The sequence below is a fragment of the Centruroides vittatus genome, unplaced genomic scaffold, assembly GCF_030686945.1.
Source record: "Centruroides vittatus isolate TY-2023 unplaced genomic scaffold, ASM3068694v2 scaffold_384, whole genome shotgun sequence".
NCBI lineage: Eukaryota > Metazoa > Arthropoda > Arachnida > Scorpiones > Buthidae > Centruroides > Centruroides vittatus.
This window is the reverse complement of record NW_027122705.1, coordinates 144,279-171,584: the sequence shown is the minus strand read 5'-3', so window position 1 is coordinate 171,584 and position 27,306 is coordinate 144,279. Positions and strand designations below refer to the sequence as shown.

General features: G+C 45.1%; 2 protein-coding genes across 9 annotated transcripts; both read left to right on the top strand.

Annotated features, from left to right (window-relative positions):
- Positions 1-1,199: 1,199 nt before the first annotated feature.
- Positions 1,200-3,728, top strand: LOC136988695 (lysophospholipid acyltransferase 5-like). The gene has a single exon (XM_067286629.1). The coding sequence runs from the start codon at positions 1,601-1,603 to the stop codon at positions 2,975-2,977; it is 1,377 nt and encodes a 458-aa protein (XP_067142730.1). The 5' UTR covers positions 1,200-1,600; the 3' UTR covers positions 2,978-3,728.
- Positions 3,729-9,492: 5,764 nt separating this feature from the next.
- Positions 9,493-22,913, top strand: LOC136988688 (cingulin-like). Of its 8 annotated transcripts, none has more exons than XM_067286621.1 (11): positions 9,493-9,510; positions 12,852-13,273; positions 13,337-13,487; positions 13,556-13,642; positions 13,707-13,982; positions 18,827-18,926; positions 19,096-19,310; positions 19,793-19,926; positions 20,267-20,366; positions 20,435-20,610; positions 21,574-22,913. In XM_067286621.1, the coding sequence occupies exons 2-11, from the start codon at positions 12,879-12,881 to the stop codon at positions 21,794-21,796; spliced, it is 1,857 nt and encodes a 618-aa protein (XP_067142722.1). In that variant the 5' UTR covers positions 9,493-9,510; positions 12,852-12,878; the 3' UTR covers positions 21,797-22,913. The 8 variants fall into 8 exon arrangements, with proteins under 8 accessions (XP_067142722.1, XP_067142721.1, XP_067142718.1 ...); XM_067286620.1 differs by lacking the exon at positions 9,493-9,510 and adding an exon at positions 9,615-9,632; XM_067286617.1 differs by lacking the exon at positions 9,493-9,510 and adding an exon at positions 10,205-10,287.
- The last annotated feature ends 4,393 nt before the right edge of the window (positions 22,914-27,306 follow it).

The following is a 27,306-nucleotide window of genomic DNA, read 5'->3' as shown; positions in this document are numbered from 1 at the left end:
GGAACTACGCACCGCACCGCACCACGTGGTATTGCTGTAAATACGTCACACTAGTATTTACAGCAATACCCCCGCGGCGCGGTGCGTCGTAGTAGATTGGTTCGTCGATTGGTTAATAAGACCGCGCGTGGATCGAAGCCGGGAAAACTCTTAATACTTATCTCCGCCATTTTCTTTAGTATTAAAGTAATGGATCATCCGCGATCGATGGAAATATGTCACACGGGACTGCGTTCGTGTAGAAAGATGTCTTCGAAGGGAGTTAAATGAATAAAGGCCCTTCGCCGCCCTTTTTATAAATAGAAACGGACCTTTACCATAATACATCTTAATATCCACGAAGGGGAAATGAAATTAACCTTAATCGTCCGTTTCGGCAAATTTGGAATTACTTTCGGATAAAGCTTCCGGATCTTTACCTCGTTTCCGGATTAAATTGGCTTCTGTGACGTCGTTCGTCTTCAGTGACGCAATAATTGGTAAACGCGATTACTTGCACTCTGCCGGCTTTACCACCGAGAATTGAACTTTGGTTTATCATTATTACAACTAAGTGACGTAATCGCTTTTTAGGCTCGGACTTCATTTTCGTAATTTCACGCGCTGGCTAGAGTCCGTACTTAAAATATATCGGATCCTCCCCATTGTAGTCTTGCCAAACACTCGATGAACTGTTATAAATATCTTACTTAACCCTTGAAGGGTGAGGTGTATTTTTTACTTTTGACACTGAGATCAAAAGACCTATTAGAGGGCCTTTTCCGTGTTCCATCGCAGGTTTGAGGCTTTAGGAAAAGGCCCATAAGTAAGAAGCGTAGGCATACAGATGTAACTGTTTTAACACCTGTTCAAAAAGTTGCAGCTGCTTTAAAGCTTCGATGACGTAAAACAATAGAAATAATTCGACTTGTTTGTATTATATTACACGTAAAATTTACATAAATTTTTCGTGGGCGTCCCGGTATAGGGGGCCTCACCGTAATGGGCCAGGTCGAATCCATGACGAATGTCGAAAAAGGCCCTCTTGGTGCCTAAAGGGGCGGAAAGAGCCGAAATTTGTTTCGTTTAAAAAATGATTGTATCCACTGCCGCTGGGAGGCCGAAAAAATTATAAAAAACAATCGAAATTGCAGGTGGGTAAATGTCGATGACGTCAAAAAAAATCCGAATGGAGAGCGAATCGCCGTGGAGAATTGTCAGTGAAAATTTATATTACATTAAATATTCGCGCCATGATAATTTACAGTTTCTTGAAAATTATGTATTCTTAATATTTTCATTTCTATCGTTTGGAACAAATAAAGATGTCGATGATTCGTGAACAAATCGATCCGTCAAACGGAAATGGCCGCCGCGTGGCGCTTCCGTTTATCGTTAGAGTTTACATTGTGTTAATAACGATTACGAAACTTCTTTAAAATTTGCGTAATATTTCAAGAAAGCTAATGGAGCTCAAATAAGGAAGAAATACTTTAAAAGAAAATAAAAAAAGAAAATCTAAATAAGTGCGACGTTCCGCCCTCTATTGTCCGATAGTGTAATCGACGGCGTCGCCATCTTGTGTATCGGGAAGTGGGAGAAGGTATCGTTCGGTCGTAAGATGTTGGACTATTTTGCGGAATGGTTGGGGGCGAGCGAACCCGCGCTTCGTTTGCTCTTCTCCATCCTCCTGGGATTCCCTTTGGCTCTCGTACACCGATGTTACGTCATCAATTTAAGTCCGTCGATGCAGCACGTTTACTTCACATTCTGCGGAATATCTCTGGGTTACTTCAACTACGGATGGGACGTGACCCATTCTCTGGTCTGTGTTTTAGTCATTTACCTGGTCCTGCTGTTTGCGGGGGGGACTCTCCACTCTGTTATCTTCTCCTTTGTTTTCCTCATGGGTTATCTGTTGATCGGTTATTATTGCACCGCCACCAGCGATTACGACATAAAGTGGAGTCTGCCCCACTGCGTTCTCACCCTCAGACTCATCGGCCTGGCCTTCGACGTGTTCGACGGCTGCAAGGATCCGGATAAGCTGCCGCCGGACCAAAAGAAGACCGCCCTGCGGTGCCGGCCCTCCGTCCTCCAGATATCCGGCTTCACCTACTTCTTCGGGGGCTTTCTGGTCGGACCGCAGTTTTCCATGAGGCGGTATCTGGATTTCGTGGAGGGGAAGTTCGACGAGAAGATCCTGAACGGAAACCCCAGCTGCGTCCGGGCTGCTCTCCGCCGCCTGGCTCTCGGCATGGTGGTGCTGAGCGTCTACCAGATTGGCAACCTGTATGTTCCGGAGAGGTTCTTGCTCTCGGAGTACTACGAGAGCATGCCCTTCTGGAAGAGGCTCCTGGGCGTGGGAGTGTGGGGAAAGATATGCCTGAGCAAGTACGTGGCCTGCTGGCTGATATCTGAGGGGAGCGCCATCCTCTCTGGGCTCACCTATGCCGGCGTCGACGACAACGGGAGGGATCGATGGGACGGCTGCGCCAACGTGGACCTATGGGGTTACGAGACCACCACCACGTTCGACGGTATCATCAAGTCCTTCAACATCAACACCAACCTGTGGGCTGCACAGTACGTGTTCAAGAGGCTGAGATTTCTGGGGAACAAGTTACTGTCTCAGTTTTTAACATTGTTGTTTCTGGCGGTGTGGCACGGCCTGCATTCCGGATACTACGTGTGTTTCCTGAACGAATTCATTGTTATGAAGATGGAACGCGACGTGATAAAAATGATTAACGAAAACGCCACGTCTAAGGCCATTGTGAATAATAGTGCCTTGAAGATTCTCTTGCTTGTTTTCAACAAGGTATATGTCACGGTGATGTTCGGATACTGTATCGTACCTTTCGTCCTTCTCTCCGTGGAGAGATGGTGGAAGGCGTACGCCTCCGTGTATTTCATAGGACATGTGATTTACCTCGGATGGCCTCTGGTACAGCTGCTGTTCAGAATGGTAATTTCCAGAACAGAAAAAAAGGAATAAAGAAGGAAAGTGTAGAGTTGCAACGTCTTCCTCGCCAACGGAAAGCTTAAGTGCTACGAGAAATTACGGTTAGGAACGCCACAAGAAGGTACCACAACAACAAAAGCACCATTTCTTAACTTTAGTTTTTCTTAACTTTTTGCATACATTTTTATTACAATCGCTTTCTTTTTTTATATATATATAAAAACTAGAATGCATCATAAATCTGTTGTCAAATAAAACTTATAGTTGCTTCTTTGCATCTGTGTATAAGTCGATAATTTTTATAAATATATATGTATATATACGTATATCTACATGTGATGGCATTATATTAATTAACGCATTGATTTTGTGGTCGCGGTCTACTACCATTTTCCCGTGTACTTAAAGAATGTGGAATCAAGGGCCGGACCGAAGGGCACCGCAGGACGAACATATGAACATTTGCAATGACTGTAACATAATAATAATTGTTGATTTTTAATAATTCCAAGCTTCTATTAATATATTAAATATGAAAAAAAAACTTAATGCAAAAAAGATTCTAGGGAAGGTAATTTAATTTAAATTACTATCTTCTGTCGACAATGATAATTTGCACAAATAAAATGTTAGTTTTTTTATTAACGAATGTTTTAATGTATAAAATTTATGCAATATTTCGGGTTGGAAATTTTCGGTTCGAGTGCAAATCGACGATTTCAAGAGTCACTCAAAAAGCAATTAGATTTATGTAAAATATTAAATAATAAATTATTTGATTTAATTATTTGTTTTTATCTTGTAAAATTGAATTTATTAATAATTACGGCAGTTATCCCATAGAATTTAAGGCACTTTCTTACCCATTGGTTGCCGACTTAGCTTTCCTCTGACGGGTGTTGTATTGTCGGAGTGCATTTTACAGTTGCCGAGATGTACAATAATTTTTGTATACAGAATTACATATGTATATATTTGTTGTAATTGACTCTAAGAGAACTTTTGTTTTGTACCTGTTATTGGTTAGCAGGCAGACAATGAGGGAATGATGTACAAAGAGGTGCGGGTCGATATTTTTCCACTTCATCCAGTTATAAACAAATTCTGAATTGTTAATTCTATTGTTATATTCTTAAATGATAATTAAATTTGGTTTATTTTCATTTGACAGACGTTTCAAACCGTATTTTGAAAGAGCTATCTTCAATTTTTAGTTTGATTACGTTCGAACGAGGAAGCTCGAGAGTATTCTATTAATCTGTCGGATATTTTTGTAGAAGACAAATGCCGAAAATTGCCGCAATTCTTCGCACGCACTTCAAGGAAAACTTTGAGGTATTTTGTAAATAATAATCATTTATTAATATAATTTAATTCTAATAGAAGGACAAAAGTCATGTAATTTATTAAATAACACATTCTATCTTAAATAAACTTACTATTGCACACTTACACACATTTTTCATCCTTCCTGTCTATTTTTTGATGTAAATGTAAATAATTAAAGCGTCATCAAATTAAGTGTAGAAAGAAAAAATTTTTAAGTCAACTTCCCAAAAACATGGTTAACTGACGAGGATTCGTGTTCAAGAATCGAGCTTAAACTTCACGAGTCTACCTGTGATGTTTAACCTTCTGGATATATCGGTAAAATTATCCAGTCTTAATATATCAAATTAACATTGAGATTTCTTGTCATTCTAGTTTTATTCCATAATTTGGCTCTTCCAGTTTTGCACATAATTTTAATTTGGATAATTATATCGGGTGTTCCCTAAGTCTGGAACCTTAGAAGTTATGCCAATCTTTGTCTTTTCACAGATAGAGTACGAAGGAACAGACTCAAATTATTTTGAAAAGAAAAAATTTACTAATGTTTTCGTCTATATAGACATCATCGGGTAAAAATGATATAGAACAAAACGGCCAACAAAAATCGAATGCTTTTTTCAGATGTTCCAACTGATTACGTAATTCAAATACATTGCATTTAAAGTTTATGTTATGTTCGGGATATAATTTCAAAATACGTATATTATTTAAATGATAAAAGAATAAATAAATAAATAATTAATTTCTCATCAGTTATTATGACACATATATCGTATGTAATTTAAATTATCATTAATGCGAGTTTGTGTTGGTGGAATCTAGTTCAAAAATGGTGCGCCATGCTGTGGAGAGCATGTCCGTTTCCTTGAAATTAATAGTGATAATTGCTCGATAGATCTCAACTGCTTCCAGGTATTTGAGTTGTACTTTATCTGACACCCTGTGTAACAAATTTTCTTTTGCAGTTCAACCTGCACATCATCACTACCTGTATACGTTGCTAACATCGTAGTTGAGAGCTTTTTCTTGTAGAATATTCATGCTCCTTCATCTTTGTGGCAAGACCTCTCGCTGTCGCTCCAATATATATTAATGAGCAGTTGACTCAATGGTTAGAAACAGGTACTGTGCAAACCCCTGGAGAATATGAGCCATGTGTATTGTTTTTATTGTTTCTGATTAGTGAAAAGATTGTCGGAGTGCATTGATATGCTAAGTGTACTTTAGTAGTGATTTCTCTATATATTAGAAAGTGTTTTGTTATATGTGATAACTTTCATCTGTTCTTCTTGTGGAATAGTTCTGTTTTCTTACTTATATTGTTTTATGAGATGTTCGACCTAAGAGGACGGGTATCCATGTTGTGTTGCCAGGGTCTTGATCCAAGACAATTCATTTTCCTTTTCACTTTGCTCCAAACAATTGGTGTGGGCCCTTTTTACTAGAGATCAAAAAGTGGAGACTTTTGTAACAGTAAGGGTCGTGTGATTTGTTAGGTATAAATAGAGGTGAATATGACTCCTTATGGGAAACACAGGTGGAAAGATGACCGTGTTCCAATTTGATGTTAATATCCAAAAAATGTACCATTGTACAACTCTCTTGTTCAACCATCAACAACAGGCCATAGGGGTTATCCTTAAAGTACTAAGTACCAAGTCAAGGTTAGGCATTTTGTTCCACACTATGAGAATGTCATCAATGTATCTGACATACAATGCTACATCCTCATGAAATTTAGATAATGTGTCGTTCTCGTGCTTTCTGACCACTAGTTCACACAGAGTACTTGATATTGGGCTATCCATAGGTACACCCCTCATTTGTAGGTAGGTTCGTATTTGAAGAAGGAAGGGTGCACCATCAAGTGCGCTAGATCTAACACATCAGGAGATACTTAAAAGCACCCTTCACCTTTGTCAGAAATTTTTTGGAGAAATACTCGAATTATTTTGATGACTGGACCCATCTTTGGCAAGAAGTCTGCAAAGATTTTAGCAGAATCTATTCAGACAACCTTGGAGGTCTGGAAGCAGCCATTAAACTCTTTGCCAAATTCTCTCCAATGACCTTCTCCCTACCTTCGAGATAATTTGAATTTGTTCCTCTTTCTCAATGGTATACCTTAAGTATAAAAGAATAATTCCTGTGGTCCTATATTATAAAACACCCTATAAAAATTGCATCACTAAACCTACAGAACACTTTGGCTACTTTGATGTCAAAAGTACTTAAAACTATATTTGAGGATTAGAGTTTAGTATTATTCCAGTATTATTTTGATAAAAACAGCATTGCATAATCCACAGTATTATGTTTTCAATTAGTTTGTTGCAACATTCGAATAATTATTGCAATTATTTTTACAATTTTATACTTATGTCATCTATCAACAGTGTTATCTAGTTATGTGTAAAAAAAATTCTGTATTTAATTATTAAAAAACTTAACAAATTGTGTCCTAGTCTATTATAAATGCACTAGCTTGGTAAAATTTTCAAGAGAAATTATGGCTTATTTTGCTAATCAAATTTTATTCATGTGTAGTGGATCCTAACCAGATTGCCAAATTTTAGAATTGTTTGCAATTTTTATCCTATTTTGTCAATTAATTCCATTTTTTTCTGTGCAGGTGTACAAAATCATTACCGACCAATAAAGATCCAGTTGTGCATTTCCCGTCTATGACTGTCACGTGTACATCGAAAATTGGGAACGGGGAATTAACTGTAGCAAATTCGTGGTGTATTATGTCAAGCAAAGAAGTTGAAAACTGTAAGTTCAAATATTCTACAGAGCAGTTTCAAACTATGGAGACAAACTTTGGAAATAGACTCCTGGTAGGACAAAGAAAGTAGTCCTGCTAATGTGTGTCCAAAAATTCACCAGTTCCAGAGAGACCACACTACTGGTGGTGTACCCAAGATATAACATTGCATGACGGTACGGTATACGAATCTTGGTTGGAGTTACGGTAGATATTTGAAGTGTCCTATTTGTAAGCTGACGTGTGTATTGTGGACTAATGCACCTGTCCTTATTCCAACAGTGTTATGGGTAAAATCTGCATGTTGCTCCATTGGGAATTGGTTTGGTATACGTAACACTTTTCATATGTTTCCACGAGTAAAAATTAAGGGAGTTGAGGTGTGGCCACCGAGCAGACCTTTCTCTCAACTTTAATCTGTCAGAAAATGTGGAAAATGGGAAACAGAAGAGGCACTATCTCCTCACTGGTACATTTCTGTACATATACTGATAGGACCATTTTTGTTCTTTGCCAGAACACCACACTTGAAGTGTCTCCCCATAGTTTGGAACTACTCTGTATAGGAAAATGATGAAATTATGTTTAAAAAAATTGGTTTCATATGCTAAAAATACATTTTAGTATGAGGATAGTTCAGAAAGTAGGGTTCCCTATTCTTTTATTACAGAACACTGTGTAATAATACTATATTACATTGATATGGCTCTTTGTCTCTACATAAATTTGTTCCAGCACTTATCATTAGTAGTACACAAATTTTCTGTAACCTTGTGGATAAAAGCGATATTCCGAATGCACGACCATGTTTTCAAAGTTGCCCGGCGAACAAATGAAAATCAAACAGTGCACAATCTGGACATAGGAAAATTTCCCGGGCCCGTGACCTTGACGTTTGCCATAACGATAGCATCTCGAGATTGAGCATTTGTCACACGAGATAAATATTTGTACCGAATTACTGGAAAAATGACGGAGAATGTGACGTTTGGTTTTGAGAGTTAAACATGTGTAGTTTGGAATTTTGAGCGCCCTAGTTTTTTGTTACAAAATCCGAGATGTCGAGATTCGATAAATGGTACTACGTTTCACTAATTTTACCTCTCTGTACAGTTACCTAGTTTGTGTGGGCACATTTCATAGTGACGTACGAGTTTTTTTACATTGTCCCGGAAGACGGACTCTTGGCATGCAACCACATTTTTTGTTTTATTTTGAACCTGCCGATTGCTCATTATAAACATTGAAGAGACCAAAGAAAACTTTGCAGAATACCAGATTGCTAAGGGTATACACAGGTACACTACATAAAGATTTTTCCAATTTTTCAGTTGTAATTTCCACTGATTACATTTTAAATTACTGTTTATGGTAAACAAAGTAAATGTACTTTTCAATTCACATTTCTGTACTAACAATTAAGCATTATTAATGTTTTAATTTAAACTAAGGTCACATTACCATTGCAATAACTTCCATTCTCGCAACTTCTCCGGTATTTCAGACCGTCTAAACCCAACTTCTGGGAAACGCATTGCCCGAAACACTTTCCGAAGCTATAAATTTGCAGAAAGACAATAAGATAAAGAAAATTTAAGTGTAGTGATGATACTCTAATGGTAACTTTTACAGTACAGTCAGATAAACAAAATTGATTTATATTCTCTTACAGGCGATCTCTCTAAAGTCCAAAACATTTCATTTCAGTTTCCAAATTGACACAAGAGAATTTTTCATTATGTAATTATCAGTTTAACAATTATTTATAGTTCAAAAAAGTCCAAATCCTTAGTCTCATTCCTCTACAAAATTAAGGAGAGAGATGATCCCAAGAAGAAAATATGACTGGAACTGATAGTGTTGGAAGGGTAAGGAGATGATAATGGTTTAGTAAACGAAAACATGGGTTAGAAAATGGTCCAGAGCATTTTTTGGATGTATCAAACACAAGAACAAAACGTCATCTATTTTTTATCCTAGTCTTAGTAATTTGGGGGTGCAGTTCTCTCGCTTCCATACATTGCACTTTAAAGTAAAGAATGCTTTTCGGTGTTTTTTATATACACAGCAACTAGCACTTGTTTACTCCACACTTTGAACACCAGAAAACACATCATAGTTGTCGAGTTGACGTATTTAACGAATAGGAAACGTCACTTTTCTATTATTTACTTTCCAAACAGGTTTATTGTTTACAGTGACTTTCCAGGAATCATGTTTTCCACAAAAAAGGAGGAAAACAATCAAATCGACAATTAATTTTGGCTTAAGCGTTTGTAATCCCTTGGTGAGAAAAAAAAAGTGTCTGCAAGTTATCTTTTAACACGAGGAGAAAAGGTGATAAACACTAGTCCCCCCCGTGTTTTCCGAATTGCCGGGTGATTTCTCCCCCAATTACTGTCGCGATTCGGGGGTGGAACCGGTATCCACCCGACACCTTCCGGTCAACAAAAGGTTAACGTACAAAGTAGGGTAAGTGTGTTTTTGTTTTGTTTGGATAAATCGAGGGGGCGTGACGTTCGACGTAGGAGGATGGTTGACGGCCTTGGATGCCTTATCGCTTTGTTTTACCTGTACCTACCGAGCAAGGTCTGTTTAATTGAATCTTATTTATAAACAATATTTAATGAAAAAAATCCGGTAGAGGCCGAACAATCGAATGAATTTCGCCTATTTAATTCTTGTGTTCTTATATAAAAAGTCCCTGTTGGGTTCTGTGTTTAGCTAATGTGCTTACGGGTACCGTACAGTACCTTTGTTCGCTAGTATGTCGAAGGTCGAATTCCGATCGCCCCATTAAAGGATTAAAATTCGAATTAAAACGTGGGAGAACCTCTTAACAATAGAGAGAACAATTGGATCGTTTTCCATAAACGGAAAGGGAATTATTTCTTCGTCTCCACGCTCAACCCCCTCCGATCCGTCGGTCTTTACACGTAAAAAAATTCTCATCGAGTGAGGGATCTGACACAATTTCACCCGAACACCCCTAAATTTCCGAATGAACCTTCCGTCGCCAGCATAGTATGACGTAATACTTTTTAAAAAATGTTGGCCACGTATAAAAACGATGTATGACGCATACTTTAACGATCACACCTGTTCGGAATAATAAAGCAACGGTCTCGTTTTATTACACACAGATCAGTGTCCAACGTACAGTACGGTGCATTGCTGTGACAATACTTGAAACGAAGCTCGTGCCCTGTCTAATGCTATAGGGTCGAGGGTTCGGACCCGATCGGTAACTTATCGTGTAGAGTTTGGGTGGGTTCTCCACCCAATTCGAGCCAATAGGGGCCAGTTTCCCGTGGAAAGTCCTTCGGGGGGGAATTCTCCCGAAGGACTTTCGCCCGCGTGTCGAGTCACGTGCACCGCCTGGTTCGGCGACATAAATGGAGAATCGGGTTCGTAATACGTGACGCTAAACACGGCGTTGATGCCGATTTCAGATTTCGCTATACGAAAGGTCGAGGTACGCGATTGGTTGGCGACGATTGTCTTCGTAATTTTGTGTCCCGCGTGCGTCGGTCCTAACTTCCGATTTACACGGTGTAAATAGAATTCTGGTCGTTAAGATCTCGGAAGATTTTTCTAATGAAGATCGAAGCGTGAAGTAGTTTTGACACAAAAAGAATTATGGGATGGTTTCGGATGGCCGTGCAAAATCTGCCAACCGGAGGGATCCGACTTGAGAAGCGCGCGTTCAAATGGAAGTTCGAATTCCATTTGAACGCGCGCTTTTTTTTTACCAGAAGTCTTTCCCATTCTAGAGCTTCGGGTTATGGCTCTTCTGTACCGAGCGCCCTGGGGCCCATCTTTGTACCATCGGGATTATTGGACAAATGCGAGTAGTAGTGTTTTTAATTTTCCATTCTGTGGGCACTAAGAGGGCCTTTTTTAAAGCTTAACCCCGTCGTGGGTTAACCGAGCACGCAATGGGGCAGAGCACCACTCGCAGCCGAAATATGAGGGGGAAATTTATTCTAGCGAATTTTTCCGAATGGAAACGAACGAACCAATTGTTTAAGTAGTGTTTAAATAATGCCAGGGGTCGCGCTTCCTTCGTGTGGCAACGCGTCACGCGTCGTTTCAAAATTCTCTTTACTGATCGTTGGTGACGTCATTATTTTCGGTAGGGATTTTTCCCTAAACCGTGCTCGTTTCCTCGTTTTTTTTTCTCGAAAGTTTTGCGCTTCGTTTGCAATAAACGAAGCGCAAAACTTGGAGGAAACGAAAAGTCCTAGCGACGTTTTCAAATATCAATTTTTCCTCTTTCTCCGTCTCGGAACCAAGCATCGGGTTCGAGGCCGATTCGCTTGTTACGCTTTCGTTACGATGGCGCGAAAACACCAACGTCGACGTCACAGGGGGAGGGAAACGTCGCCCGAGATCACCGAAAGGTAAGAATATTGTTCGCATTAAATGTGGACGCGACGGTGACGTTCGACGGGAATGCGCCACGTAGACGGAAAGCACGTAACGTCGGAGAGATGAAAGACACGTCGACCCACGCGCCACTCTTTCTCCTTCAGGTGAGTTCTCGTCTCGTTTCTTAACACGTAACTTTCCGGATTGGCCAAGGTAAACTGCGTCCGAGCACGTGACTAACGCAAACTACTTTCGGACACGAGAGATTAACCTTTTTTAGCGTCAAACACGCACCTTTTGTAATGGCGTCGCGAAAGCATACACTCCTTCTATTTTCGGGAAATTAAACGGGGGAACGTATACGAATAAATAATAGGGAAATATTCTAAGGGACGATTAAACGAATCTCTCCGGGCACTCGATCGTAACGACGGAAATTCGGTCATTTGTCCGTGAGATTGCGTCATTCCATTCGAATCGTCGCGTAACCGACGCGTCGGAACGCTACGTTGCCGTTTAGTTTCTGCGCCAATGGTGCGCGTAACTCGTTTTTCCGGTAAAATTGTCGCACGTTTCTATGGTCTGGTAAATGTATAATGTTCGAGACAGACATTTTAACTCCCCTCCGAGGGTAAAGGGTGTTAAATTTAGCTCTTACGGTGCTTAAAAACGAGTGGTACACCCGTAACGCTTAGGTCACAGCCTACCGGAAAAATGGAGGTTGGGATTTTTAGGTAGCCTACGACAGTAGGGGTTTGAGAGGTTACGATGGAACTTGTTCCAAAAAAGGATAATCGAGGCATTGTTACGTCAGCGGTGACATGCCTCTCGATGCCGTTTCCGAATTTGAGCGTTAATGACGTCACGAACCGTCTCGTTTGGGAGGATGAGGATGGCGTGACGACTTCTCTCACGCCAGCGGAGGAAGCGCGTGGGCGAGGAATGGCCCGACCGGATTTGGGACGGGCTAGAGTAATTGGAGAAAGTGACCACTCGGTGATTCGACGCCGAGCGCTTACTCTCGCGTTACGCGGCGACGCGAATGTTCGAGGATATCACATGATAGAATCCGTCCAGTCGCTACTGGCGTAAGCCCCCGGTTTGGCGCGGCGTAATCGTGACGTGACGCGACGCGACGCCGGTTCGCCTTGAACCGCGCGCGGTAGGATTCGACCGAGTTTCGGGCGAAACAATGGGGTGACGTAACGCGGCCGAGGACGATCACCCGGCGCGAGTTAGGGTCGAAGGGAGTGTCGGAGCCGGAAAGGGGTGCCTCGGGCCGTCTTCGGCCGGAATGCTTAGGCGATTAGACACGCGATAATTCGTTCCCGGCGAATGGAGATGTAGGGTGAGGGTCGAATTGCTTCGAGTTTAGAGTCGGCGGCGCGGCAACGCGCAGCGCAAACTCGACTAACGCGCCTCTTCCGTCGCTGGCAGGTGGCGTAGCGCGAGAAGACGATCGACATGGTAACGGAAAGACCGTCGCAGGACCCGGGACCGGAGGTGGCTCGCGACGTGGGCTACTCCAGCGACGACGAACGAGACGGATCCTCGGAGGTCCCCGGAGGCCCCTCGGCCATCGAGAAGATCCCGGGAGAGATGGACGGCTCGTGCGATGCCAGCGGAGAGTACACCACCGACGATTCGGACGACCAACCCCCGACCCGCGTTTGGGCGGAGGCGATCTCGTGCAAGAGGGACGGGAAGGGCCCCGAGTGGAGGAGGATCTCTTCCGGTCGGAGGAGAGGAAGACCCAGGAGCATGACGGAGCTATACCAAAGAAAGAGCCCCGACGTCACTCTTTTCGCTTCTAACGCGGAACTCAGCGCGTGGCCCATGCCCGGTTCCCTCACCAAACTGTAAGTATCGGCGTTTGTTTCTCTCTCTTTCTCTCCTTTTCCTCACTCCCTCTCCTTTTGCAGGAATTCCGCGCGCCTTCGTACGCGCTGGAGACGTTCTCGTTCGGCCAGGAGCACCTTCTCGGGGGGGTCGGAAGGGTGCGCTCGTGACAGAAGCTCTTCCGCTTCTTCCGATCCGGAAGACGTTAGCCACTCTCCCTCCTCCGACTTACGTGTAAGATATTTGTCTAAGAACGGCTCGACGGATGTCTTTCCGGTGTTAAATCCGATTGTCTCCCTCAGGTAGAGGATTTCGGCGCGTTCCATGCAGCGCCGCCCACCGCAGAAGAGACGAGCTCCATCTCGGACCAGGTGTGGGACGGATACCAGGTAAGTGGGTCTCGGTCCTCGTCTCGATCCCGTTCTCTCCTGACCGCCTTCGTCGTCGTTTCAGGATCCGTTATACCTGAGCGAGTCCTACACCGAGTCGACGGTGGACCAGGAAGAGTTCAGAAAGGTCACGGAATTCGGCGACGACTACGACGATCTAATGGAGGCTCCCCCTCCTCCTCATCCTCCTCCGCTCGCTCCGGAAGGGGAGGAGCGAGAGCAGTCGTATACCGATTCCGACGAGGAAGACTTCCTCTATGTTATCGATCAGGCTACCAGAGCCTTGCACGTGGCGCGCAGTAGCCTGGCGGATAGGCGCGGCCTCACCTCTGCCCAAAAGGTGAGCTCCGTGTTTTTTTTTTGTATTTGTTCGAAATCATAAGTTTAACTCTCGTTTCCGGGATGCGCCCGTTTTTCCACATCCCTATTTAAAATGGAGGAAGGAGCGCCCGTTTTCTTTTATCCGGGATGTTTTAATATTGAAGTTCCGGCATTAATTCCGTTTTACTTTTCATCGCGTGCGTATTATCCACCCCCGAATGTAGAACAATTGGAATCCGTCCTGCTGTGGACGTTCCAACCCGCCATTTTTGAAGTATTTGAGGGGGAGGTTCGGTTGTTTAAGGAACGAAAAAACACCCGCGTAAGGGGGTGACAACGCGCATTTGTATTAACCTAGATAGTAAAATGCTCGACACCCGAAAATAGTTTAAAGAGCATAACTCGGAATCACTCTTTCGAGTAAGAACGTCGGCGATTGGCCAATCGAGGATGGAGCAATTTACTCGTTCCGCTCGCGTTTGTTTGTTCTTTAAGAATTTAAATACGTGGAAACACTAATTGCACTCGAAGTAGTGTGGAAGGGGGTAGAATCGGCCTTGGACGAGCTGCCAAGTGGGTGATTAATTTACATAATGGGGATTCGAGTGAGAGTTAACGAGGGCGAAATGGTCCCTCAGATTAGTTTGGGTTAGTTTTATTAGAGTATCTCCTCGGTTACGTCACTTTGCTGCACCCCATTCGAGTGTCGACACCCTTTATGCTTTAGCACTAAAACTGCATGAGAAAATTCTGTAGGGCCTTCACGTGTGCCCGAGTGGATAAAACCATCTAATACTGGTCGTGGGTTTACGCCTGGTCACGCGGAGTTTTCCGGGTTTTTTTTTCTTCACGTTTGTAACACCAAAATAGGGGGCAGTTTCCCATAAAACCTCTCGGGAGGCATCCCCCTCGACAGATCTTCCAAGTGTCGCGTTGCCGTAACCATATAAACCAAACCAAACCAAACTGTAGGACTTTCACCCTATTGCATCCCCCTATAAGGGAGGAAAACAAAAAAGGGGAAGTAAAATTTCGAGTTTGAAATTCGAAACCGGATATTTCATTCCAAATTTGGTTTTAAAACCGAGAATAAATTTGCAACGCAAAAAACCCGAGGAGTGTTAACCTATATAAATTATTTTTATGCGGTGTTAAATGAAAACACCAGGATTAAAATGCAAAATTAAGTAGAGTGGGTTCGTACCACTCTCGAGTTCACGTGGCACGAAGTGGTCAGGCAATTCCCGAAAACGTTTGCGTTTGCTGCGTGCTTTGTGGGGTCCGAACCGTGCCGAAGACCCAACACGAGTTTTCAAAGGGCAAATTATAGGATAAATTTTCGTAATCGGAGTGTTCGCGAGTATACCCGATACGTTGGTTCCGATTTCTAACTCGACTGGTGTCTTCGTTGTATTGTTGAACAGAGATCTACTTCTGTTACAAAGGTTTGGATTGATGGCATGATGCAGCGCAACACGTGGGCGATCTGATCTGTCAAAGGAGAAGGACTTTCTATGAGAAACTGACCCCCATTTAGGCGTTAGACAAGTGAAAGTAAACACGGAAAACTTCAGCTCGTTGGTCACGCTCGAATTCACGAATGTTTGGTGGTGTTACCCACTCGTTGATAGTACAAAAACCACGCGTACTAAAGCATCGCTAATCCTGCAAAGGAGAAATTTCTTACAATGCGATTTGCCGTTCTGTTGTAATGTTCTCCACCCGTTATTGTTAAGTCTATTGTATTCTTCGCGTGCAGTTTCTCGATATTCCGTAATCTCCACGCAAATTCGATGAGAAATTGCGAGGGCGAAAGATCGATACCTGGAAATTTTGGCCATCCGTGACGTAGACAAGAAAAACAGAATTTTTAGTACCTCGTAAACATTTAGGTCACTAATTTATAGGAACACTAAGGGGTGATTCAAAAGTCTAGGTAGAGTGCTTCGTTATGAGGTCACTTCTAAGTCACAGAATCGCGTGTATAAAGTGTCAAACGCGTGTTAACACGTCTGACGTTACGCCTGCGTGTTCACCCTTTCGGGTTCCCGTTTTCGACGCCGACATTCGAATATACGCGCGTCTTTAAGAGTACTTAAAGTAGGGAGAAGAAAACGTATCCTGGTGTTCACTTGACGGAGGTTCACGAGTTCCGTACGTAACCGAATTTAAACTCGTAATTAAATCTAGTTAAGATGTGGGTCAAAGATACGTTAAGTGTTCTTGTTACGTATGTCAAAACTTGTAATTAAGTTATAAAGACTTATCTGTCTTTATCATCCAGGTTAGTCAATTGAATAATAAAATTGGCTCGGATGGGTAGAAAGAGGAAAAATACTCGATCTTCCCTTGTTACGTCGCGGCCATTGTCACCGATTCCCGCGTAACCTTAACTAATTAAACTTATAAACGAATTCCACTTGGAGTTTCCCGGGTCTTCACGTGTCTAACACCTAACACTTAAACTCTCCTACCTCTTGGCAGATTTCCCTCGTGTTGCGTTCGGTGGAGGATTATTAAATGTGTAGAGCGTCCACGTGCCTAGGAGGCCCCCAGTTCGGTCCACCCTATCCCTAGCTAAGGCCACGTGACATGCCCAACACATTTGTGTTGATACTCACGTGACTGGACACTAGGCACCGTGGATGAGCTTGTACTGGGCCCGGGTAGAGCGGGCCTCTTTAGCTTTGTTTTTTGAATAAATGAATTACATAGAATATTACTTTATTGACAAAAAGCAGTCTTAAACAATTTTATTTCTAAGAACTCCTAAGTTTTTCTCCGGTCTCGAAATAAATTCCCAGCTTCCCCTTGCGATGGCCCCGCAGAAGACGAACCTTATAATTGCTGTCTTTTCGAGTAAAAGGCTCGTAAACAAAGCCCCTGGCCGAAGTAGTGAGCGCCCCGTCCGTACAAATTTGAATTCGTACTTTTTTTCTGATGGCGCTGCAGTGTAGACCTGGCGAATACCAGAAGCTCCAGGCTTTGAAATTGTTTTTTAGTATTGTAACCTCCGGGTAAATGACGTAATCGTGTCAATTTGGTGCACTGATGACGACGGTAACTCATATTAAACCAGTCTTTATCATTTTATCAGTGTTTCTAGATAAGAATTTTTAAAAATAAAAATATAGATTAGTTAATAAGGGCAGTTTTTACTAACCTACTAAACTAACAGTTTAATAGCGAAAAATCGCCGCAATTTCCATTCCGAAAGATTTATAGTACTGTACGTATCTTTCTGGGATGGCAACTAATAAGAAAGGTGGCGCCATCTTGTGGCGACTATAAGAAATAGAAATTTTCAAATGTTTCTGCGATTTCCGATCGATGACTCCTCCTTATAAACGCTAAAACGGGGAAAATTAATATTAAAAATCGCAATATCGAGTTAATTGGCTAAGTCTTCGACTTATTTCCATACTGTTTATAACGTGATGTATTGTATATATTTATCATAGGGGGCCGTCGAGAGGGGGAAAGCTAGGGATTTTTCCCAGGATCCGGAGAAAATTTAGGGTCCTTAGTGGTTCCTACCCGTAAAAATTAATGTTAATTATTATTTCGGGGTATAGCGTGTCCTGTGGGCAAAAGGGCTCTATTCACCTTGTGTCCCGTACTAACTCTCGACAGCTCCTGTCGGGCCCGATCTTCACCACACGGCCCCCACGATGGGAACAGCAAAAAGGTTCTTTTAGTGTCCATGGGGAGGGAAGAATTTAAAAAGTCCTGGGGCCCGGGCCCAAATCCGCATAATAGAATTCTAAAATCTAGAAAATTAATTTATATGATTTCGAGTGTATAAGGAGAAGAGGAAACAAACGTAGTGGGCCTCATAGCTAGTGCGTTTGTTATTCGGGGGTCAGATAAGTCACGTGACTAGCAATTGCGTAAATCTCGCGGATGACGTGGACAATTACGTACCGAAAAATTGCTACGATTCCGGAATAAACAACAGTTATTCAGGTCTTGTAATCTACATAATTGATCGTACTGCACGTTTCTGTTTTTCTTGTGTTTCTCGTGTTATTCTGGGGACAGGCAGAAAAAAATGGCGAGTTGCCAGCCCTCTTCCTTTTGTGTCCATTTAGTTTCTTCCCGTGCATTAAAGTTTTTAAGCCACTTAACAGTATAGGGAACACTACGTAATCACTTCAGTAAGCTAATTAGAACAGCGGACCCTTAGTTTCCTTCCCTTTCTACGGGGATAGTTTTTTCTTTTTCTCCGCGTAAATGGGTGGGGAAGCTTTGACTTTTAACGTCACACTCGCCAGATACCAAACGGCCTGTGGGGGAGGTTATCGATCAATGGACAGCTCTTGTCGCCCGCCACTCGGACACAACCGCCACATTAACGATTTTCGTCCACGCGTGGCAAAAAAAGCCCTTTTATTTATAACTCGGAACTCCCCGGACGAAAAAAACGGTCGTGCCATCTGGCACCCGAAGCGATAAGTAGAAGTTAGAAGCCACCGTTTCTCCCCCCCCCGTTTCGATTGTTACCAAACCGGAAGTGTCGAGCATGGAATGTCCTCCTCCCCCTCCGACCTAGGCCGGCGCGTAGCGATAACTTACACGGGTTCCGCTTACGTGTGAAACTACGCGCGAGGGCGGAGTCGAAGAAGTTTTTACCGTTTCTTGGCGCGGGAGGAAAGTGGGTGACGTAACGAGTTATTTCGGAAAGGGGGAGGGAAAGGTTCGAGTGTCGCCGTCTGTCGGCCGGCGGGGAACGTAGTTTACCTTATTTGTAAACGGCTGTTTTTGGCAACCGTGCCCTTCCTTCTTCCTTTTTATTTCGGGAGCGAAGAGCGGGCGCGCCCCACCCGGAAGTACAGAGCCTAATCCCCGGATTTACGTCGACAGGCGGAGCTGATCGCTACCTGCCGCGCTCATCTGCATTGTCTGTTGCTGATCGATGACCATTTGAGTAGCACGCGAGAAAACGCCCGATTCGACGTCAGAGGTGAGTACTTCCGCCCTTTATTTTTCTTTTTCCGTTTTCGAAAGTGCGCGAGGTTGCGGCGCGCGCGACTCGATTACGTTGGCTTATCACGTTCCGTAGCTGGTGGCGCCATCTACGGGGCGGGAGGCGAACTAAGTTACCGAATTTACACAGTCTCCTGGTTTTTCAGGACTGATCGAGAAGTGGGAAACGATGGAGAACGAGTTGGAGCCACAGGAGGAGGATGCGGAAGCGGAGGGAGAGAAACGGGGAGAAGAGGAGGAGAGCCAGCAGCTGAGGGAGAATCTGGAGGAGTTGGACCGCTCGGTGAGGGAGCTGGAGTCGGAGGACTACTCGCCCGCACCCTCTTTCGACCGACTGGAAGAGAAGATCGACTCGTTGCAGGTGATTACGTCGCCACATTCGGGTTCCCGCGGCCGTCGACAGATGGCGGCACTCGAGCGCCGGGGTCGGGAGTCGGAGGGAAAAGTGCAATTACCGGGTTCGGGGCGCAATTATCGCCCGTGGCGCGAGAGGCGCATCGATCGACGCTCGTCACTCCACTCACGTCCCGGGGGTCGCGTCGTCCACTTAAGCGCGCGCCCGCCGCTAACGACGGGGGCGGGCGGACGGCGACGACGCCGAGCGTCCGTTCTTCCCCGATGTCGAGCGGACGGCGGCGCCGAGCGCATTGGTATGCTCAACGACCCCGGGTCGTAATTGGGCGGAATCCCGGAGGACCGTCCGCCCAAATTGGTTTACGGTAAATGGACGTCTTTCGATCGCCCCCCGCGCGATCCGGCTGCCCGACTTCACACGCGGAACCGACGCGCCGCCCATTCCCGTTTCGATTGACGGACTGACGTTCTCTCGTGTCTTTCGGACAGGTGTCGCTGCGCGCCCTGCAGGAGACCAGGGAGCGGCTGCTGGCCGTCAACCTGCGAGTGCGTCGCCGCAACGACCCCTCCCTACCGGAGAAGGTCACCGAGTCCTATCGTCTGTGGGAAGGAGTCTACCGACGGTAAGTGGCGCCGCCACCCTCGACGCGGCGCGACGCGACGCGACGGGCCGAGAGGCCTTTCCACCGGCGCCCGTTCGGTCCTCCCCGCTCCCGAACCGAAGGAGTTGGGAGGAGGGCCTCCCCGGGACCAGGACCGGAGGCGCTTTCCGCCCTCCTGTGTGGCCCTCCAAATTGAAAGCGGTCGGCGAAGGGGGAGCGCGCGTCTGATGGATGGGTAAGGCCCCGGGGTGAACTCCCGCTCGGAAACGGCCCGGCAGATGGCCTCCGTCCGACGACCGACGTCGAGGGGGCAATTACGGAACGCGCCCGAGGGTCCTCTCTGACGTAATCGTTCTCGCAGCAATCGAGACCTGACGGCCGAACTGCGACTGACCCGGAATCTGTGGAGCAGGTTCCTGGACCTGAGTCGAAGACTAGAAAACTCTTCTCCAGAAATTTCGGTAAGTAAAAGGGCCGGAAGGGAAGGAGGACTGCCCTTTTCTCACCCACTTTCTTTACTTTCGAGTAGGACCAGGAACGAGACCGAGGACTGGAGGAGCTGCGCGCCTTGGTCCGAGAATTGGAGCAACGTCTGGAGGGTAGCCCGGCCCTTCCCGGCATCCGGGAGGCCTCCGAGTCGCTCGAGCCGGAGGCGCGCCGACCGAAGGAACAGGGCGAGGAGGAGGAGGAGAAGGCGTTTGAGGGGTAAGAGGGACCGTCGGACGGTCGGCGCGCGCCCGCACGCGGCTCGCATTACGGACGTGGAACTAAGGTTATTTACGGGTGTCGGGCCCTTTCCGAGTCGTCGGCCCTCGTTAAGAGGTCGCGTGCCAAAACGCCATAAAAGAGGTTCTCTCGTTCCCATGATATATCGACCGAAATGAGCGGTTGGCGGCCACCGACCGGCCCGCCTCCGGGGAACCACTCGGAGCGCCGACCCAAAACGACTCCCGACCTAAAATTGGAGAATTCTCGTGCGGGGAGGGTCGGAAGACGAAGGTAGTTCCGAACGAGTCATGGCTTCCCTACCCCCTCCGCCCTCCCGGCCTAGGAGCGATCTCAAACGTGTAGTGGAAGTTTGGCGTACGCCCGCGACGTCGCGTACCTGGCGCAAGGAGTGGGGAAGCGGCGACGGAACGAGATGCGAGGGATGGGCGGGGGGGGAATTTTAACGAGCGACGAGAGGACCCGAAAACCCAGTGGACGAAACGAAGAGGAAGAGAAACGACTGGAAATTACACGGTTGTGTCCCTGGAAATTATTTGTGTCCTCGGCCGGATGCCGTAATTGGTCGTAAAAGAAAGTAATCGCGGTTTGCCACGAAAACCCGCGCGGTCTCCCCGGGTGGGAATTTCGACGCGGAAGACGCGCCCGGTGGCCAAGGCGATTGGCGGAGGACAGGAGAGAACGGAGTCGAACGACGGCTCTAATTGGAAATTCGTCGCTGGAAGACGCTCGAGCGGAAACGTGACCAATGACGAGGAAGCGCCAGCTGGTAGCGTGGGAGGTTCTCTTTTCTTCCCCCCTCGCCGCCGACGTCTCCACCCGTTCGCTCCCGGGAATCCGGGTTCGAGTCCGGGTCGGTGGCGTGCCGGCGGACGAAGACCCCGCGAGAGGGAAACGAATTACTCTATTTCTTTTGTAACCGAGACTCCATTTTTGTTTCAGGCCTTCCGAAATCCGTCCGGACGAAGAAGAAGAAGACGAGAGGAAGAAGAAGCCTTCTCTGTTGCGCAGGGTGCTGCGAGTGGCCGTCCCCGTCCAGTTGGCTCTGGTGTTGCTCTACTGTTTGGCCCGTCTGCTGGAGCCGCGATGCTGCGACTCTGTCAACAACCTACACTTCTCTACCGCCCCCCAACTGCGCTACGTCCGGGGTCCTCCTCCCCTTTGAACTCTCCCCGCCCCCTTAGACGTACGCCTTAGTTTTAAAACTCCCCGTACCGCGTCCGCGCCCTTCGCCCGCGGACGAGAGGCGCGGAGGTCAACGGAGCGGGAGGAACCGCCTTGTCTTCCCTTCTCGCTCTCTTCTTCCCGGCTCCCGCCGTATTCGGGAAGAAGAGAGTCCGTCGTTACGTTCCTTCCGACCGACACTTCCATTAGAATAAGGAAGGAACCCGAAAGTCATCTTCCCCCACCGGCGCGCGCGCCGCGCGCCTTCTACCTATTTTAGCTTCCCGCGTGTCCGAACATCTGGGCGTCGGCGGAGGCAGAGGGGCGGAATGGGCGCGAGCGGGGGAAAAGAGGGGAACGGAAGCGTCCCCGGGGAGGCGAAAAACGCGTTTAAGTATCCGTCCGACTCTAAACGGCTTTCGGAAAACATTTAGCCGGAGCGGACGACGCGGACGTGTCCGGAATGCGCGCCTTCGGCCTTCTCTCCGCAGTCCGGTCACGCCCTCCTCCCCCTCTTCCTCCCCCTCCTCCTCCTCCGCTCTGTCGCGAGGACGGAAAACGCCCGGAGCCCCTCCCCTCCTGTCTTTCCGGGCGGTGAAGGGCCCCTAAGTCCCCCTTCCGAAAAAGGGAGCCGCGACGGAACCGGAAACGAGGAACGGCGGGTTCCGGATATGGGGGAAAGTTTTTTTATCTCTCGTCTCTTCCCCGTTAACGAAATTATCCAGACCCGGGATTTCGGCTTCGCAATTTACGTTATTGTATGCGCTCTTCTTTTTCCAATCGCCCTCCTCCCCTTTCTTCCCCCCGCGAGGTGGACGCCGCTTAAAATCCGAAAGAACAGGCCTTTCCCTCCACCGAATTGTGAGGGGAGAGAAGAGACGGAGGAACGAGGACGGTCCCTACCCTGGTGGGTAGAATTACGTGTGTAGAAACGAGCTTAGAGAAGGGCGAAGATTTTAAACCCTCGTAAGCAGAAATTGAACTTTGTACAAAGACGAGGGACGATTTTAAAGCATTTTCTGTTAATTTGTTAACACGTAATTTATAAAACGTGACAAAAGTCGACTCCTCTGTGACGTTTTTATTCTCCGTTATTACATAAAATTTTATGAAATTTTCGTGACCTCTCGTTTATTTTTATTTTTTTCTTACACTACACCGCACCAACTTCTTCTATACAGGTACTGTACGAGGAGGGGATGACAGCCCTACCGCACACTTTCGGACACATTCTCTACCCCATCAACGCGTTTGTCCTACGCGGAGTAACGAGAACCGACGCGCGCTACTTGTGACGTTTTAGCGTAACAATTGCAGATTAACGCGTCGAAAGTAGTAAGGGGATGAAAGACGACCTTCGGCTTCCCCAGTTTCGATCGGCGAGGAAAGTTGATTTCGTAGGTCCGGGACCGAACCCGCGACTAGACTAAAACTTACTTTCGCGCGTCGCGTCGCTTCGACGCGTCGACTAACGGAAGTAAGCGCCGAACGTTAGAGGAATGGGGCGTAATAAATTAACACTCGTTGGCGTGTTTCTTCGCGCGCGCGATTGGTAACACCCTCCTTGTCACCTTAACATAAATTTCGGAGATCGGAGGCGTTGATGAATTACTAATTTCTGGCGTTTTAATTCCTTTTCTCTACTTTATATTATCAGCTGGAGAGGTAAATTCCATCTTTTCGACAGAAATTAGCCTGTAAATTGGTGATAATTCCTATACACACAATGAGCATCGAACACCGACGGAAGTGAGGCAATCTCACTTCTTCCTGTTAGCGGGTAGGATGGAGAAAGTTCACATTAAATTATTGGCCAAAAATCCAAGTAGGAATTCGAACTCGGACTCACTGTTTTTCGAGTATTGTTCTGAATTCCAAACTAATTAGTTACAACTCACAAATGTCAATTGTAATTAACAGTAGAAGGAATCTTGTGTAAAAACCAAGTACAGTAGTGTGACTCTGATATCTTACACTACGTTCGGGCCTGGACTTGGACTGGCTGCGACACTGATGTGTAATATGTAACAGGTCCCTTCATCAAATAATACGTGTGAAAACGTCAGGCCTGGAGCCGCGGCTGGTGCAGCTCGCGTCCAAACATATGACGGGAAAAATATAGCCGAGGGCCCTCCAGACCGGGGCTTATTAACGCGCTAGCCACTAAAATTATGGACTTTTTAAATGTCGAGCGATAGCTTTGGAGTGACAAAGGGGGAATGCTCGGAATCGATTGTGACGTGGATAGACAATACTACGAGCTCGACGACGTAACACTTTGTTAAAAACGAACAAAAAGAGGCGGCGAAGAAAACGGGTAGGAAGATTAATTTGCCAGAGCGGGAGAGGGGGCGCTAAATTTCTAAAACCAAATTTAATAACCGCGGGAGGAGCACTTTCGGGTTCTTCTGTCCTCTTGGCCGTAATTATCGAAAAAACTTCATCCTTTTTCTGCCGAAAACTTGTTGCTCTTTTCCAGAATTGTTGCCTTGGTTACGAGATAAAGAGAGCCGCGGCACTGGGGAAACGAGGTAAGCCAATCTGGTATGCCAAACCCGACGTCTTGCGTCTCCCTGGGTAATGTGGTTCCCGCTTCTCAATTCATACGCAAATTTGTCGGCTCCTCTACTTCTCTAACCATAATAGGACCGACACTCCGCGTACTTTTCAAGGTCGTTGTGCGGCTCTTGGCGTAAAACCTCGACATTACCCACGTAAACCACGTGTTATACACTGGCATTTTATGTCGCGCCGTTTTCACCGATCCCCTCCCCCAAAGAAATGTCTCCTAATGGATTCCGAATTCTTGCGGCCGCATTTAATTACGGACGCTTACGATTATCTTTGGTTTGGAGCGGTAAATTATTCCCGATTAATTCCTCCTCCGAACACTAACGAATACGTGCCATAATAAAGGTAAAGATAGTCCGGTTTTACGTCAATTTGACGTCGTCTCTTCGGTTTGACAATGAGAAAGTCCACGAATGACGTCAAATTTACGCACTTACGTACCGTTTAAAACTCGAGTAATTTGGAGAAAAGTACAGTACGTGTCCGAAGATTTCCATTAATCCCGCTTGTCTTCACATGATGATTTATAACTTCTCATTTAAAAAATATAGTAATATCCAGTGTAATAATGAAAGAAAAATTGATTTATCGTTGGACAGAAAAAAAATGATATTACAGGGGTTGTGTTAGTTGATAGATAATAGAGAATTTGAATGTCAAACGGAAGTACTTGCGAAATTATACTCTTAGTTCTAATGACGTTCGGAATTACTTTAATTTCCTGTAGCTCCGGGATATATGCAAAGGCTTTTAATCAAAATTCATTACTGCTTTAAAAATACTGTGTGACCCGTGTAGAAAGAACACCGGACGGCCAATTGTATACATAAGAAAAATCGCGTACGGTCGAACCTCTAATAAAGGCCACCTCCCGACAGTATTTATTTTTTAACAACCTCCAAACGGCGATCATTTTCCTGTTCCCTTCACTGGCCGTCGTTTGGAGGTTTGTGGTGTGAATGAAATATATTTCGTGTGTTTGCTGTACTTCGGTTTAGCGTGCGCTCGATGTAATGCGAGTTTCGGAGAACGAGAAATAATGATGCTAAATCGGGGTTTTATTACATCAGAGATCCCGTTCGACCTCCTTTTTGAGGCTGGTAGCGGCGCCTGAAATAATATAAAACGGTGTAAGATTAATTTTACTGTGGTGAATTTCGAGCTCAGACTGCACGCCACAGGTTTTCCACCATTTTTTTTTAAAAGGTTTAGTAGGGTCGTCTCTATAAACCCTATCATAATTTCTATTGGAGCTTGGTAAAATTAACGCAAATTGGGTTCTTTGATTTAATAGAGGTTTACTTATTTGGAAAGAGGATAGTAGCCCCTATTTAGGTGTTACTAATTTGAAGAAAACCTGGTAAAACTCTACGAACCCACGACCAACTGTGTTCGGTGGTTTCATCCATGTGGGCCTTTAATAAAGAGGCCTTACGAGATTCACGTAAAACAGTACGAGGTCTTCGATTATAGAAGGTTCCTCGCTTCGTATACTCAAATTATACGCATTTGGGAGTGAGAAATTTATAAATTTTCAGTTATTTATGACGGGGTTTAGGCGTGAGCAGCTGGAAATGCTCCTGATTTAGGACAACAGGAGTATTCCCAGTTGCTCGAATCTAAAACTAAGATTCCATTACCATTCCATATTTTAACAAAACCAGTTGGTCCAGCCGAAATTATCATTCAGAGAGGTTTCATTGACACCTCGTGAAGCGAACACGTGTAAAAAGTATGCGGCAGTTGTTTAAATAAGGAAACTAATGTCTGATTACGATGATAAATTGTCGGAATGATCGTAAGTGATGGCGATTTTATTAATTCCGCAGGAAAAAAAATGATCGAAATCGGAGCCGAATGCAACAATTAAAGGTTAGTTTTTCTGTAGCAGAAATGATAAATGTGCTATTAATGGATTTAATAACAACTTGTGTAAGAGCGCAGCGAAATTGATTGAGAAATTACCGGTGACGAAAGACTTGTACTTTTGTATATTAATGCGTAAATTTGGAAGTCTGAATGTCTGGCCGTCGCAACGTCGTCGTAAATTATTCAAATTACCATTTGCAAAGGTTCCGCGACACTTAAATTCTGTCGGTATGGATTTTTGCCCGCATCGTCTAAGAAATTCTGCACTTTTTACTGACCGAATCGTACGATTCACTTGTCTTAAATTGACGATCGGTGATCCGAGAGGATGATAACATCTTATACAATTCCTCTGTGACCTCTTCTCCTTCACATATCGGGTCTTTCGATCGAAAAACTTGATACGTAACGAAGAGAAAGGTCACGGAGTAGCTTAAAATTTTACTTTAAATGTGGCTTTATTGTCTTATTTTCAAAATTACGCCTGGATTATTACGTAATTTGCTCGGTTGTGGGGCCACGTAGGCCCTTTTACTAACAAATCCGTCTTTCCATCCCTCTACTCGCAGCATCCTCATCCATCTTTCGCTTGGTCTGTCTCTTGTTTCGGTTTGATTATTTACAAAACGGGCGCTTTTCTCAGTCCATTATCATTTATGAGGGCAATTTGTCCTGCCCATTTAAGTCTAGCTCTATGCTGCCGATCGTAAAGTACGACGTTCTACAAGAATATACGTGGTTGGTGTTTATATAAGGGCTACTAATAAGACTTTCCAGACAGAAGAGAAGCCACTTGGCCATCCAGATTGGGAACAATTTGACCAACCGCTGTATAGATTAGTCTCTAATTGGGTGGGTCAAACACGTAAAAAGCTAAAAACCAAGGTGCAACCCGTTGAGGTGTCGTTAATGATTGGTTTAATTCGATATCAAAGCCTTATTAAGGTAAACCTGTCTGCCAGAGCCTGGTACGTTTGTTACGACGTGTCAACATAGCAAATTCAAGACAATTAGGTGACGATAAAAGTGTCAGCCATTCGTTAAAATGTTAACCAGTGTACTCAATAAATT

Bases quoted from the DNA above. Each gene is read 5' to 3' on its own strand.
- LOC136988688 (XM_067286621.1), top strand. From the start codon at position 12,879: ATGGTAACGGAAAGACCGTCGCAGGACCCGGGACCGGAGGTGGCTCGC. The intron at 13,643-13,706 runs GTAAGTGGGTCT...TCGTCGTTTCAG, and splicing joins AGGTGTGGGACGGATACCAG to GATCCGTTATACCTGAGCGA. The intron at 18,927-19,095 runs GTGAGTACTTCC...CTGGTTTTTCAG, and splicing joins CGCCCGATTCGACGTCAGAG to GACTGATCGAGAAGTGGGAA.
- LOC136988695 (XM_067286629.1), top strand. From the start codon at position 1,601: ATGTTGGACTATTTTGCGGAATGGTTGGGGGCGAGCGAACCCGCGCTT.